The sequence below is a fragment of the Diplotaxodon limnothrissa genome, linkage group LG20, assembly GCF_057381915.1.
Source record: "Diplotaxodon limnothrissa isolate DT_005_m linkage group LG20, D_limnothrissa_male_GT1.1, whole genome shotgun sequence".
Classification (NCBI taxonomy): Eukaryota; Metazoa; Chordata; class Actinopteri; order Cichliformes; family Cichlidae; genus Diplotaxodon; species Diplotaxodon limnothrissa.
Window position 1 is genome coordinate 8,729,941 of NC_140615.1, and position 15,027 is coordinate 8,744,967.

Genomic DNA, 15,027 nt, shown 5'->3' on the forward strand with positions numbered 1-15,027 from the left:
TGAATACATCGGTGATTTATCAGCGACGATAAGTCTCACTATGATGAGATGCAGTTAGTCAGTGGGTAGTGGGTAATGGGCAGGGCTTCACCTCCTTACAGCAGGACGTGACTACAGTTTCTCCTTCAGAATATTTTTGTTTTTTTTTCCCCGCACACAGTTTTGGGAGGAAAAACATCCGTCAGTGTGGATTAAGTGTGTGACCGTGAGTCACAGCATTCTGAACTCATTTTAATTCCGTTGTCATGGCAACACAGAACTTTCTTTTGGCCCACATCAGCACGGAATTAGGAGACATCCCTCCTTTTATCGCTTTTCTTTTTGTAATTGAGGAGGCAGCTTTAACCATCCTTGGTCGTTTGTTTAGGTTTGTGTCATTTATGGCAGGAGCACAATTAAGAAGCCTGCAGCAGTGCCAAAGCCAATAAGTGCATTTTTCCTCATTTGTTTTTTATTTTTTTTATTTTTTCTCTTTTCTTTTCTTTTTTAAATTCGAGTGTTACTCGCTGAAAACCGTCATTTTACAGACCTGTTTAACTGATCATTTGATCACACACACACATTTTCAGTGATTTCCAATGAACCCCTAGTTGGATGGTTTATAATCCATACTACAGAATGTAGTATATACATTTTAAATTACTACAGTATTTAAAAATGTTCGTTTGCACTGGTTTGGACAGAGTCATGTGTCTTCGCGTATTTTGAGATCAAATCAAATGTAATGTAACTAGATTTCTGATTGAAAACTCGGTTTAAGGTTGGGATAAGATTCGGCTGAGGATAAGGTTTGGGAAAGAATTACTGCGATTAGAGCAAATCAGATAATACTGTCAGTAACTGCTGCGTTTGTGGTAGTGTTAAGAAACGAAGAAAGCAGGAAGAGAGACCAGTTTATGTAACGACTCTGACTCTGAACACTTCTGATATAGCAGAGGCACGCTGCAACCTCTGTGACTCTCCTCTGCGCCCTGTCACGTCTGCGCATTCAAGCACACACGCTGAGACTCATACACAGTAAACTGCACTCCTTTGTCTCTCTGTCTCTCTCTCTCATCACATACCAAAACACACACACACACACACACACACACACAGGGTTTGTCACTACCGCTCTCTTCAGTGCCTGGCCCTGTAAGCCTAGCAGATCTTTTTGGGCCACAGAGTGATGAATGTGTTTGTGCACCTGTCACTATCCATGCATCAGATATGTGTGTATGAGAGAGAGAGACTGTGAAAAAAGGTATTTCTAAAATTTTAATTTGTTATTGGTTATTTCATCCGCTGGGTATTTAAGAAAAATAATACACGTTTGGGCCTTCCAGCCATACAGGTGTTCTCACTAGCCTGGCTAATCCAACTTCTCATCCGGTTGAGCAAAGCTGTAGAAGGACGTGCTCATTCACAAACCCCGCCCTGAAAAGCACCTGTCCATTCACAGCCACCAGAATTAGTCACGATAGGCCCATCCAACTTTGTATTTCCACACAGGCCAAAATATTCAATTCAATTCAATTTTATTTATATAGCGCCAAATCACAACATAAGTCGCCTCAAGGCGCTTCATAGATACACAAATAGTGTGGTCGAATAACTGCAGCAAACTCTGTTCTTTCAGACGAATCTGCCAGTGTGTCATTGTAGAATAAAAACCTTGATATAAGCATGAGTGAGTTGCTGGGGTTTAAGTGAGGTGTGTAACAAAATCAAGTAGTAATGAATGTAATTTTTAGTGGAGCCATGTGCAGAAATTACAGTCATAGAAGGGAACAAGATCCGACTTTTGGGGGGGACAAAAAAACCCCAAAAACACAAACAGTGAAACTGTATTTTTCGCCTCCATTGCTGCAAATCATCATTGTGAGCAATGAAATCCACAATGTTACAAAATAAAATAAAATGCACTGCCTCACAGTGGTTTGATCCACTGCCTACATTCCCTCACTCCTCTACTTACCCGAGGTGGACTCGAAACAACATGTGAGACACTGGATTTACAATAAAATATATTTACAGTCACATATTAATAATATTCATGATTTTTTTGTGTTTATTTCTGATTTTTTTTCCCCTCAATTTTATGATTTCTATTTAACTAATCAGTGCATCGGTGTTGCTTGATATGGGTTTATGCAGCTGCATATAAAAATGTCTGTTTGTTTCTCAACAGTGCAGCTTTAATTTATACATTAATGAAGGGAAAGGTTCGATTTAAGCCTTCAGACAGAAAAAAAAAAACCCGACCGGTGCTGAAACAAAAACTCTTTTCTCCGAAATCTCAAAGCACACGCGCGCACACCCTGTCCAATTACTGTGGCCATGGCAACTATCAGAGATTATTGCTCCCAGTCAGCACTGCACGGCTGTTAGACGGGGCTGTGAGCCTCTCCTATTTCAGGCCTACACACACACACACACACACACACACACACACACACACACACACACACGGAGTCTGAATTAATCCTTCTCTTTGTAGCCTGGAAGCTAAACTGCTCGCCCCAGAAGCCAGTGCTAAAGTAGCTCAGTTTGAAAGAAAAAAAAAGTCAAACTGAAAATCGATTTATTTTCTTCAAGGGGAAGCGAAATATAAATCTATTCTGTTCGACAGGATTTAATCCGGGCTTTTATTTTATCACTTTTATTTCCCTTTTTAATCTGTTTCACTGTTACTGATATTATTTTCGAGTGGAAGCAGCGAGTTTTTATGTCGGATGGAGCTGAATGTACCAGAGCTGCGTGTTTGCAGTCGTGTGCGCGCCCGTGTGTGTGACATTTGCAGCGATCCTGTCCCGGCGTTAGCCCGGGGACTGCGCGTGTCATGGGGGAGGGAGAAGCGCCTCAAGGTCTCATCCCAGCTCCTCACCGTCCTACACACACACACACACACACACACACACACTCAGACATGATGACACACACTCACTAACAAAAACTGTGTTGGCCTGAACACAAATAGCAGCTGGCAAAGCAGCTCAAGCCAAGCATGAAAATATGCGGAACTTTTACTGTCCTCTGGCTCGTTTCTAAATTTAGATCTCTCGCCCGTTTTTTTTTTTTTTTTTCTTGTAATGATGCTCGTTAAAACATTTGGGCCTGTGTTTCGCAATGGTTTGTTCTTTTCAGATCATCACAATTGCAATCAATTTAATCACAGTTGTAAACAGGCGTCACAAAGATTGTTCATATTTTAGAAGCTCAAAAATCACTGCTCAGGGAGAATGTCTGTATTTTTCAGCCTTCCTGCCACGGAGCGCTACGTTTTTGCCACAGAGGCAAAAATGTGATGACAGTTTTGCTGTCTTGTCACAGCAAATTACGGAGGGACAAATGAGATGCTTCGTATTCGCAAGGATTCAATTCAATTCAATTTTATTTATACAGCGCCAAATCACAACAACAGTCGCCTAAGGGCGCTTGATCACATCTGAGGTGGAGAAGAAATATTCCCTTAAACTGAGATTTTCAATCTCGTCTTTAGATGAAAGCAGCTCAACGAGAGAAAATAATTATTGTATAGATTCGATGTTGCCCGTGTTGTGTTGCATTTTAACGACTGCTTCTTTGGTACATATTTTCTGTGTGACTGTGGAGCTGTCCGCGGAGCTGTCCTCGGAACTGTCCGTGGTGCGCATTCAGCAACTGGCCTGCAGCAGGATGCGCAACGAGTTGCATCCTTCCCCCAACCTGCTGATCACGCTCATCTGGAGTAGAGCTGCTGGCAGGAAACGCAAAGTCTGTTGCTGTTTGCGTGCACGTAACACACAAATAAACCCTGAGATAAATTTAAGTTTGACTCATTTCAATATTTGCCTCAAATTAACATGCTTCGTTTCTCTCACCTCTTCTGTTTTCATTACATAAAATATTACACATGGAAATGTGTAATATTCATCGATATTTTTTGTTGTTAACAAAACATGTTTTATGTAGGAACATAAAAAATTTTAAAGGTGGCACGCTGGGGCCTTTTGTCTTTTACAGAAAACAGAGAAAATTCGCTGTGCGCTGTGTCGATTGATATAGCGAGATATGGCGCAGTCATCGTGCTTCATTTCACAAAATTAGGATAGATTTCAAGTGTTGGAAGAGAATTTTTTTTATTTAATTTTCCTTTTTAAAGAAGAATATCGCGATTATTCACGCCTTTGTAGACGACATTGTTTATTTGTCATATCGGCGTATTTGAGGTATTCCAGACGTCCAGACGAGCACTCGGAAACTCAAAAATAGCCTTTCCAGTTCAGTTATTTTTACACAGCCACACAGCAGCAGGTTTGGATAAAGGGTGGAGGTTTGTTTCATCACATCACACCCGCCGTTTGTTGGTATCGGTGTCCGTGGACCTGTTGACAGGATGAGCAGGTGAAATGTCTGGTGTTTTCATTCATGCGTGATGTCAGACGCACTTCTGTGACACTGATGTATTTAAATGGCCTGAACGCTTTTATTTTCGTGATCGTTCGGTCGGTCAACCCCAGATGAGATCTCTCTCTATCTATGTCTCTCCACGCCACCCGTGACGGTTCCGCTGCGCGCGAGCCTTACACTGGCACTCTGTGCGGACACGTGCACGCCCCTCTCGCTCCCTCTCTCCCTCTCTGGGTGATGCGGAGATTCCTGCGCTCACGTTGTCGCCTACAAGACTCCAAACTGAGAGGATTGCTTTGTGTATGTGGGGAGGAAAAAATGCAAAATTGACATTTTTAACGACGAATGGAAATATTTTTTCGTTTTGTGTCTGATCTCAGGCGCTTCTTCGTGGAGGCAGATGCCAAGGAGTGTTTTTATTAAGGGAGGTAATATGGATAAACAAGCCAAGAAAAGCAGCTGAGGATATTTTTTAAGCTTTGAGTAAATCGGTTAGGCAGCCGTTAGAATGCTGGTTAGTTTATTTTGCAGTCACATCGAAGAGGCAACAGGCATGGTTTCACTGTAGCGGGTAAAAAAAGTAAAACAATCAAAGAAATTGCCCTGCATACACCTGAATCTGCGCTTTTTACGCGTCCTATTTAACTGTAGAACGGATTTTCTTTCGGAAAGAGATGGCTCACCTAATCCGACACAAGCTCACCAACAAACTGACCAATGCGGCCCACACGGTGTCCAACAAATCTCAGGCCAAGGTCAGTGGGGTGTTCGCCAGACTGGGCTTCCAGGCCGCCACGGACGAGGAGGGTTTGGGTTTCGCGGAGTGCGACGACTTGGATTATGACTACAGGCAAGGTATGCAGATGGATGTCCTTCAAGGAGAAGAAGAAGGGGGGCAGATGGAGGGAGATGGGGAGCTGGAGGGAGACAGCCACTACCAGAGAGACGGCACCGGGCCGAGGCCCTCGTCCCTGAAGACAGCAGGCTCTCTGGAAGAAGACAAGCCAAAAATCACGTCATGGGAAGCTGGCTGGAACGTCACCAACGCCATTCAGGTAGGCCATGATTACTGTCATCCTGCACGCGTGAGTGCAAAAGTACCATGTGCTGCACGGCCATATTAGGCCTGCAACCGCACATAAAGTCACCTTGAAGACTTCATATTTTCACATTTAATATTTAAGCTGGAAAATAGGATGATGCTCATGGGATGCAAATAATTCCACACAAGCCAAAATTAGAGTTAGTCACCTTTAATTTTGTGCGATGAAACTATAAAAGGTTTCAAATGTAAAGGGCCCGTTAAGCTACATTTTATCAGTTAGATCCAAGCTTTGGCTTCACCTCGAATTGGTTTGAGCGTAAATCCGTTGCAGTGAGTGGGTCTTAAAATGTATTTATTCAAATCTTTTTATCAGTGGAGCTGCAGGCGGGATCTGCTTGACTTTGATAGCCTGGAGGCTGAATAGCACCCACGTGCTTATCAGAGCCTCCATCAAATTAAAAAGCTCAATCAAATGAATTTGAAAATTCGTTTTGGAATTTTCCTTAAACGCTTTAATTCGATCTATTATTTAGTACAGATCAGGTATCGGACATATTATTGCAGTTTAATTTAAAATAATCCGTGGTGACAATTTTTCCTGTTGCGTTATTTTTAAATATAAATTTAGGCTGTTATTATATAAGACGAGCTGGTCCTTGCATGCCTGGGTTAGCTCGGCCTGTCACTGCGATGTGGGTCTCGTCCATTACCACTTAACTGCGCTTCTCTTTCCGCAGGGCATGTTTGTCCTCGGCCTGCCGTACGCCATCCTCCACGGCGGCTACCTCGGCCTCTTCCTAATCATCTTCGCGGCTGTGGTGTGCTGCTACACTGGCAAAATCCTCATCGCGTGTCTGTACGAAGAGAACGAGGACGGCATTAAAGTGCGCGTGAGGGACTCTTACGTGGACATCGCGAACGCCTGCTGCGCGCCCCGCTTCCCGGCCCTGGGCGGCCACGTCGTGAACGTGGCTCAGATCATCGAGCTGGTCATGACGTGCATTCTTTACGTGGTGGTCAGCGGAAACCTGATGTACAACAGCTTCCCGGGGTTTCCGGTTTCACAGAAAGCCTGGTCTGTGGTGGCCACGGCCGCGCTCCTGCCATGCGCGTTCCTGAAGAACCTCAAGGCCGTGTCCAAGTTCAGCTTGCTCTGCACGCTGGCCCACTTCGTCATCAACATCCTGGTGATTGCCTACTGCCTCTCCAGGGCTCGAGAGTGGGCCTGGGAGAAGGTCAAGTTTTACATCGATGTGAAAAAATTCCCCATTTCCATCGGCATCATCGTGTTCAGCTACACCTCCCAGATCTTCCTCCCATCGCTGGAGGGAAACATGCAGAAGCCCAGTGAGTTCCACTGCATGATGGACTGGACTCACATTGCGGCCTGCGTCCTCAAGGGCCTCTTCGCCCTGGTGGCCTACTTGACATGGGCAGATGCCACCAAAGAGGTCATTACGGATAACCTGCCTTCAACGATCCGGGCTGTGGTGAATCTCTTCCTCGTCTCCAAGGCGTTGCTTTCTTACCCTCTGCCGTTCTTCGCCGCAGTTGAAGTTCTAGAGAAATCTTTGTTCCAGGATGGCGGGAGAGCCCTCTTTCCAGACTGCTACGGCCCCGGAGGGCAGTTGAAATCATGGGGCCTGGGCCTCAGAGTCGCCCTGGTGGTCTTTACCTTGCTTATGGCTGTCTTTGTCCCCCATTTCGCCCTTCTTATGGGCTTAACTGGGAGCCTCACCGGTGCTGGCCTGTGCTTCCTCTTGCCAAGCCTCTTCCACCTAAAGCTCCAATGGAGAAACCTCCTGTGGCACCACGTCTTCTTCGACGTTTCCATTTTCATCATTGGGGGCATATGTGCCATATCTGGCTTCATCCATTCCATTGAAGGTCTCATAGAGGCGTACAGGTATGACATCCACGACTGAGAACTTCAGAGAGGGCCTGTGAAGGGCAATTGTCCTAAAATAACGCACTCCTGACGAAAACACCGCACTGAGGACTTGGCATAATCACTTGACGAGGATTATTTGTGTGAAATGTACATCTTTTTTTATTTTATTATTTTTGCCTTCGTGATAATGTGCAATAATAAACTCTACAGTCATAGTGTAAAGTAGTCTACTCATTCCAGAAAACGTGTTTCTTTAACTGGACAGAGGAACACAACCTCCTGCATGATAGGGGGTGAATGAATATGCAGGCATTTTAAAAAGCCTGTCAAGTGTCAGTCTTCATGCAAAGATCCAGTTAAAAAGCCCGACACGGGTCTAACTGTGTGCGTGTAGTGTTTATATCTGGGGAATGAAATATGTGGAAAAACAATGGAGTGATTATGTTCTTGCTGGTTTGTTGAACTGCTAGATATCAGTATCCCCCCACTTCAGAGAAAATACAAGACTAAAGCACCCATCCGATCAGATGGTGCACCATAAACCATGAATAACTTGTGTGTAGTGGTTTGAACAGAATGATTTTTTTTTCCAGTCGGTTTTTGGTTTTGTGTTTCTTTTTTTGTTGTTTCTTTTCATTTTTATGCCTATAGTAGTCCTTGCTGTTTGTTTTCTTGGTGTTTCAAGTGTCATTCTGGATGACGTGAATTCAAGTGCAAGCAAGTGGGTCCTAACTGTGTTATATATGGAGAACAAAAAAAAAATGTCTGATAATATTCTGTTCCTATTGAACTTGTCAGTTGTGAATTAATGGAACTAATCATGGTATGTGAGACAAAAGAGTATTTGTTGAATCAAGAGATAAATAAATGAGATATTTTATGGCTGGTGATTTCAATCTTTTCTTACCTTTTCTCTTCTTTATTTAGCTTAACCTCTGCTAAACTTCCTCATTAAGAATAAGTTGTTGCCACTTCGCCTTTTCACAATGTGAAGTGGAGGCACTGAAAGTGGGGTGGAGGTACATTTCTACATTTTCCAGTATAATCAGTTCATGACAGACAGCATAAACCTATAAAACTGCAAGTGGCAAACAGTGGGAAAACATAGCACATTTGTTATTAATCCTATTGTAGATGTGATCAATCTGAGCACAATTGCTGTTTAACTTTTAAAAAAGTTAAATAATCTAAAAGTAAACAGATAAATTTCACTTCCTTTTATAAGCATACAGCTATGATTTGCATTTATTCTGAGAATGAGGATGTTGGTACAGTGACTTTTTTTTTTAAAGAATACTTTTAATCTACCTCCAAAAATTACTGGTTATGGCTGCTGTGCTTCCAGTGCAGACGGAGGGGAAATTTTCTTTCTGCTCATCAGTCCTATTTGGCTTAACTAAATTGGTTTTCTTAGAAGTGATACCACCCATGTGTTCAATGCAGACAGGGCAGAATCAAACAACTGCTTCCTCTTTGTCACACCGACATAAACAGAGAACGACTGCAGGAGGGGCCCGGGGTATTGTTAGATGTCTGTGAGTTTCACTTCTCAGTGACACAGGAAATTAAAGAAGAAAAACAGCGCGGAGAGGCTGAGGCGACATGTTTGCACATGCTGAGCAACTCTGAAGAGCTGAATTTGGCAAGTTCATCCCGCATTTCAGGTATGATACCTGTGTGATTTATCTCAACAGGTTTGCTGTGCACGTTTGAGTTAAGAGTTTACTTTCCCACACCAAAATGTAAATGTCTTTGACAGCAGCACTGTTTGTTTGCACCACAAACGGCAGAGGAAAATGCTTCTATCTGTGACAGTAGTGCTCAGCCTCCTCTCCTGCGTTTGTGGAGAAAATCCTGCAGTGCAAGTTGTCCTGACCAACAAGGGGCTTCAGTACGGTAAGGACATGTTGGATCGGCGCTTGTTTTCACTTAGCTGTTAAGGTTGTGTAAACACAAGTCTGTTAATAAATGATCCGTTTTATTCACAACAACTGAAATTTTATGCAAGTGCTGTTTGTCCCAGGGAAGCATGCAGCTGCAGACTGGATTCAGGAAAGGTTGAGTACAATCACTTTCCCTGACATCACCGGCAGTGTTCACATCATATTCGGGGACGTTGACTACACTCTAACAGGGTAGGATTGCATTCCATGTTCTACAAGTACAAAATCTAAGAATCTAAAATATCCTCTATAGAAGGAATCAGCATTTGTTATGAAAATTTCAGCACATGCATGTTAGCCAGCAGGAGTCTTTATTTCACTCACATGACTGATATTCCTCAGCTTTGTAACCTCTGGTTTGTCTCTGCTCTCCCTTTGCGTTCTAGCATCACCATAGTAAAATGTGACTTACCAGAGCCTTCTGTCGAGTTCCTTCAGAATCCCCCAGGATTCAAGACAACCATCTCAGACCTCTCTATTGCAATAACAGGCGGGTGGAGAACACATTTTGGCTTAATGTGAGTTTTCTACGTGTAAAATACAAGCTTTTGTACAGTAGGATTATAGGGTGTAATTTCTTAACATGTTCCATTTGGGTACAAAACAAATCATCATCCAAAAAACAAAAAAAATAAAACACGTGAGACAATCTGATCATCCCTTTTAACACATCCTTTTTTTTAAAAAAAACCACTGACTATAGTGTGATTTAAATCTGTAATGTACAGAAGCAGACGTGAAGTATAAATGAGGAAGTGTTAGTGATAGTGATAGTAAGTGTTTGAAGCTATAGTGTGTTTTTAAAGATAGTCTCTGGCGAGGTGAGGTTCCGCTCGCCTTTTCTAACACAGCTGGCATCTGAGTTATGTTAAACCTGAAAGCTTATCACCTGTATTTTAAGCTGTTTACAAAACCTGTGATATTTTCTGTTTTATCATCTAACAACAGGGGGTTAGAGTAACTTTCAGCGCTAAACCCAAATATTAATTACAGCTTTAATCTACTGATGCTTTTCCAAACTTAGTTTCCATGTAACACATTTGAATGTTCTCTAAGCAGAGAAGTAAAGAGGGAACATTTCACATCTATATTAAACATGAGACCTAATTTGTAAACTCTATCAGATGCCTGTTGTAAGATACGCCACATATGCACAAGTGACAGATGTTTCAGCGCCTTTGAAAGCAGATGTTGTGTGAATAAGTGTTCACCAGCACCAACAATGCACTGTGTTTGTATTTTGTATATCCAGAAACGATGGCGGGACGTTTGATATGGCTATATTTAACGTAGATGTGACCTCTGTGGTGCAGCTGGGGAAAGAAGCTGACGGGCATCTGTCTGTCAGCAGCATCAGCTGTGACGCTCAGGTTGGAGATGTGGACATAGAATTTCATGGTGGAGCAAGGTACAGTAGAGCAGAAAGAGGGAGACACGGGGAGGTGGTGGGGATTTCATGTATGATGTAAACCTTGGCTTTCTATTTGTGAACAGTTTCATCTTCCAACCGTTTGTGGAACACTTCAAGGGACGGATCAGAGATGAAATACAGAAAAGAGTGAGTGCTTCTCTACAGCTTCATCGCATGTGTTAGTGGATGCTTGAGCTTTTCTGTATGATCGTCACATAATGTTCACTGAAATGTGCTGTTAAAACACCAGGACTTTGCTGTGTTTTCTCCCTAGCTGTGTCCCGGTGTGGAAGAAAACATTGAAAGCTTTGAGAACCTCCTGCATGTCATGAACGGTACTGCAGCTCCTAATTACAAAGAGGAAAACCGTGGGCCACAAATTAGTGAACAGAATAATAAAATAACAGCATTTTAAATGTATAAAGGAATAATGCTTTTTTCTCACTCTGCTCAGTTTCAGTCGATGTGAATGAAGTTCTCTCTCTTGCCCTTCCTCTCACTGACATCCCTATCATCGGTGCTTCAAGTATGAATGTGGGCCTTAAGGTAAGGATACACATTTTCCAGTTTCTATGTTAATGTCCCGGGCTTCTCATAACAGTCCATCTACAAGCCAACATATGCAACTATATTTTATAATGAAAGCTTATGAAAAAACATTGAGAAAGGAATAAGAATTTCAAAATAATGATATTTAGTTTTATTTGATCAATTTTTTTTATTAAAGGGGGAGTTTTACAATATCAAAGCTCCGGTCGAGCCTCCCTTTGAGGCCCAGCCTTTCACCATGCCGGACAAGCCGAGCTACATGCTGTCAGTGGGCATGTCTGATTTCACTCTGAACTCTGCCTCCTATGCATACTTCTCAGCTAAATTGCTTCAGCTCCTCATCAATGACAGCATGGTAAGTGAACACACATACTAAAAATAAAAGACAGTTAAAAGCAAAACAGTTCAAGTTTGAGGTGAAGTGTGTGGTTAACAGACGTTATTTTATCCTCTCAGATCCCTGCGATATCTCCAGTGCACTTGAATACCACCTCATTGGGAAAATTCATTCCAAAGGTAAGTCTGTTTGTGTCAGGGTTACATTTGGCAACACTGAAAAGTAATCCCAGAAACACTACATGATGATGTTCACCCTGCAAAACAGCGATACTTCAAACATCATTGCATTCTCTCAGATTTATTTTTCAATTCGTTTTCACGTTTAATGTTTTCAAAGCACCCTGACCAAGGTTGATATGGTTAAATAAAACTAAATGAAAAATTAAAGCTAGAAAAAGATTTTACTAGGCTAACATAAAAAAACCTATAAGCTAATTTTGTAAACATTTTTAAACCCAACTAAAATAAAATTAAAATGTATAGAGTTAATTTTGTGTGTCACCTACACTCACATATCACTGACATGCTCACAGACACACACACACATTCACACACACATCACATGTTCACTGTTGCAGACACACACGACGCATGTTCACATATGAGTGTTTTAGCTGCGAAGGAAGGCGGGAGTTGGAGTTGGGCTAAGATCAGATCAGAGAAGATCTCCCCTTGCAGCAAGTAAAAGACAGAAAGCGCTGTGGTCTTGCTTTTGTACACAAGTGATTGGTCTCTGAGTCAGCGGGGTTTAAGTGTTAAACCCAACAGTTCTGTTGGGTGACTGTGAGGACAGTTCACTGTTCTCTGTTCACTGGATATTTCCTCTTTTTCCGACCATTTTTTCACCTCATTCACGTAAACCCTCGACATGGTTACGCTGGAAAATCCCTGCAGATCAGCAGTTTATGAAATCCTCAGACCGATCCGTCTAACACCAACGATCACGTTACATTTGTCATTCATTCAGAAGCTTGTATGTAAAGATGTTTTAACAGATATGTTAAAATATCTTTGCATACAAAATGACAAGCATGATAAAACCAACCAGCTTGAAAAACAAACACACACTATGCCGATAACTAGTCACAAAAACTATTTAAAAAATCAAGACAGCTAAGTTTTGCTATCGTGGAAGTGAAAGTATTTTACAAATGGGCTAAGAGAGGAAGTATGTCTTCCATGCCTGTCTCAAGTACTTAGGTAAACATCCCTTTTCTAGTATGACCTCCGGGAGAAGTCGATGAAACACTCTGTGGCCTCTTGTGTGTTTTGTCTTTGCACGTATTAAAAAAACCCCACTTTAATTCAGTTCATATGATTAGCTTTGTGTCTTTATCTTCATCTGGGACTCATTTGGTTTCATCAGGACTCCGTTACCTCACTTACTTAGCAGTAGTTTGCTTAATTTATACTACTTTCTCTTTAAGTTCGATACAGTCAAGAATAAAGTGTTTACACTTGTTACTTGTTCACTTTGCAGCTTGCCGAGATGTATCCAGATATGCTGATGAGTGTTCTGGTTTATGCCCAAGAGGCTCCAAAGTTTTCCATCCAGCCTGATGCCGTTAACGTCACCATCAAGGCTGTTGCGAAGGCCTCCGTCATCCTACCCAATGGTACCCAGATCCCGGTGTTCACCATCAATGTTGTGAGTACTTTTGTTTGTTGGACCTTCGCTGTACTCACTATATTATCTTTAGGGTTGATATCAAAGTTTGGACCAACTTAAACTGCAGCATGCATTCTTTACGATTTCTGACATTTTTTTAGCAGCACTGATCGACTACAAAATATGACAGATTAATGGTAACAGAAATTAACATTTGTTGCTACTGAAATATAATCCTTTTTTTTGGTTCCAGGACTCCAAATTCAGTAGCGAATTGTGGATCGATGACGGAAAACTGAAAGGCTCTGTGAAGATGGATAAGTAAGCATAAGCAAGTGTTAAACTGCAAAACTGAGCTCAACTTCTTAAACTTCATTCTAAAAATAATGACACTGTTTTCTTCCAGTCTGACGCTGACCCTTGCGTCGAGTGAAGTGGGGACTTTCAAGGTAAATGTCCCCAAAATTAAATAAACAAGTAAAAACAGCAGATTTTCTGTTGGTCACAGGTCAACAGCGTGTTTTTCTCTTTGCAGACTGACTCTCTTGAATTCCTGGCGAGGAAGGGGGGGGAAATTGTACTGATTAGAGTGAACCGTGAGTCTTAGATACTTCATTTTTGCCACTTTGTGCTACTTCCACTTCTTCATGACATTTATCTAAAAAACAATGTGTATTATGTCAAGCAGTTTCCGTAAACTAGAGCGACGCAGGGCAGATACGAAGTACTTCCCCTTCTCTTCAATCTAACAAAGGGGGAGGCTCGCTGTGTGGAAACAGTGTTGCTCCTTTCCTGACTTGTTTTCTTCTGTGACAGAGAAACTGGGAGAAGGATTTCTTGTCCTCGGGACAAAACATGCACAGCTGGTCAACTCGGTTCTGAAGAAGGAGAAGGTCGGTACTTTTAGGAGAACACACAATGCTTTGGTCTTTGAATGAATCTGTAACTCAGAGCAGAATTCATCTTCGGGCTGACCACTGTCTTTGTCCCAAACAGGGATTCATATTAATCTCTTCAGACGTGCAGGTGTCGCTAACGTAGAGACGCTTCAACTGACAAACACCAAACATGGCTGCTCCTCGTCACAGTTCCTCATCAAACCTCCGACCACCAATCAAAATGAATGTGAATGGATGAATCTGTAGTAACAGCCCTAATGCTGTCTCCTCATGTCTGGATTGAAAATCATGCTTTGAAGTACATAATCAAAAAAAACTTGGCTTGAAATTTGCACATCTTATTTGCAACTTTTGAAACGTTTCCTAAGTGGAGCTGCCAGACTTCTTTTCTCTTAGTGACAACATCTATTTTTAAAACTTCTTTTAGATTCTCTGATGAAAATAATGATGTGAAGACGAGTGAATAAAGGATTAAAAACAACTTCTGTCATAACTTTAGAGGACTTTATAGACACGTACACTCACCGGTCACTTTATTAGGCACACCCTCATGGACCCTCTTTTACTTTCAGAACTGCCTCTTATAATCCTTCATCGAGGTGCTGGAAACTTTCCTCAGATGTTTTGGTCCATGTTGACATGATTTGTTCGCTGTGCCAATTCCCTGTAAAAACAAAAATAGATTTGTGGTTACTGGACAGAGGTCTGGTGTCTGTGGAGTTCATCTGAGTACAGTGAACTCATTTTCATGTTCAAGAAACCAACTGAGATGACTTTTTGGCATGGTGCATTATCAGAAGAGGCACACTGACGGGAGATGCACCCAGTGTGCTTGTCTGCCGCTGTAGCTTTCCGTTTTAAGGTTCAATGCGATGTGCGTCATAGTTATTGTAGTTTTGTATTTTCTAATTAGTTTTTTATTTTTATTTCATTTTGATTATTTTGTTTTTAGTTCAGTTTAGCTTCAGTT

At 42.0% G+C, this 15,027-nt stretch overlaps 2 protein-coding genes across 2 annotated transcripts; both read left to right on the forward strand.

The window, feature by feature from the left end:
- Nucleotides 1–5,045: 5,045 nt before the first annotated feature.
- On the forward strand, nt 5,046–7,341 carry LOC146610503 (vesicular inhibitory amino acid transporter-like). Its single transcript, XM_085345122.1, has 2 exons — nt 5,046–5,426; nt 6,154–7,341. The coding sequence occupies exons 1-2, from the start codon at nt 5,046–5,048 to the stop codon at nt 7,339–7,341; spliced, it is 1,569 nt and encodes a 522-aa protein (XP_085201248.1).
- A 1,556-nt stretch (nt 7,342–8,897) lies between these two features.
- On the forward strand, nt 8,898–14,366 carry bpifcl (BPI fold containing family C, like). The gene is made up of 16 exons (XM_085344372.1): nt 8,898–8,971; nt 9,067–9,203; nt 9,331–9,442; nt 9,637–9,768; nt 10,503–10,658; nt 10,745–10,808; nt 10,936–10,996; nt 11,116–11,207; nt 11,389–11,565; nt 11,667–11,726; nt 13,030–13,197; nt 13,412–13,479; nt 13,565–13,607; nt 13,694–13,754; nt 13,975–14,051; nt 14,155–14,366. The coding sequence occupies exons 2-16, from the start codon at nt 9,104–9,106 to the stop codon at nt 14,197–14,199; spliced, it is 1,416 nt and encodes a 471-aa protein (XP_085200498.1). The 5' UTR covers nt 8,898–8,971; nt 9,067–9,103; the 3' UTR covers nt 14,200–14,366.
- The last annotated feature ends 661 nt before the right edge of the window (nt 14,367–15,027 follow it).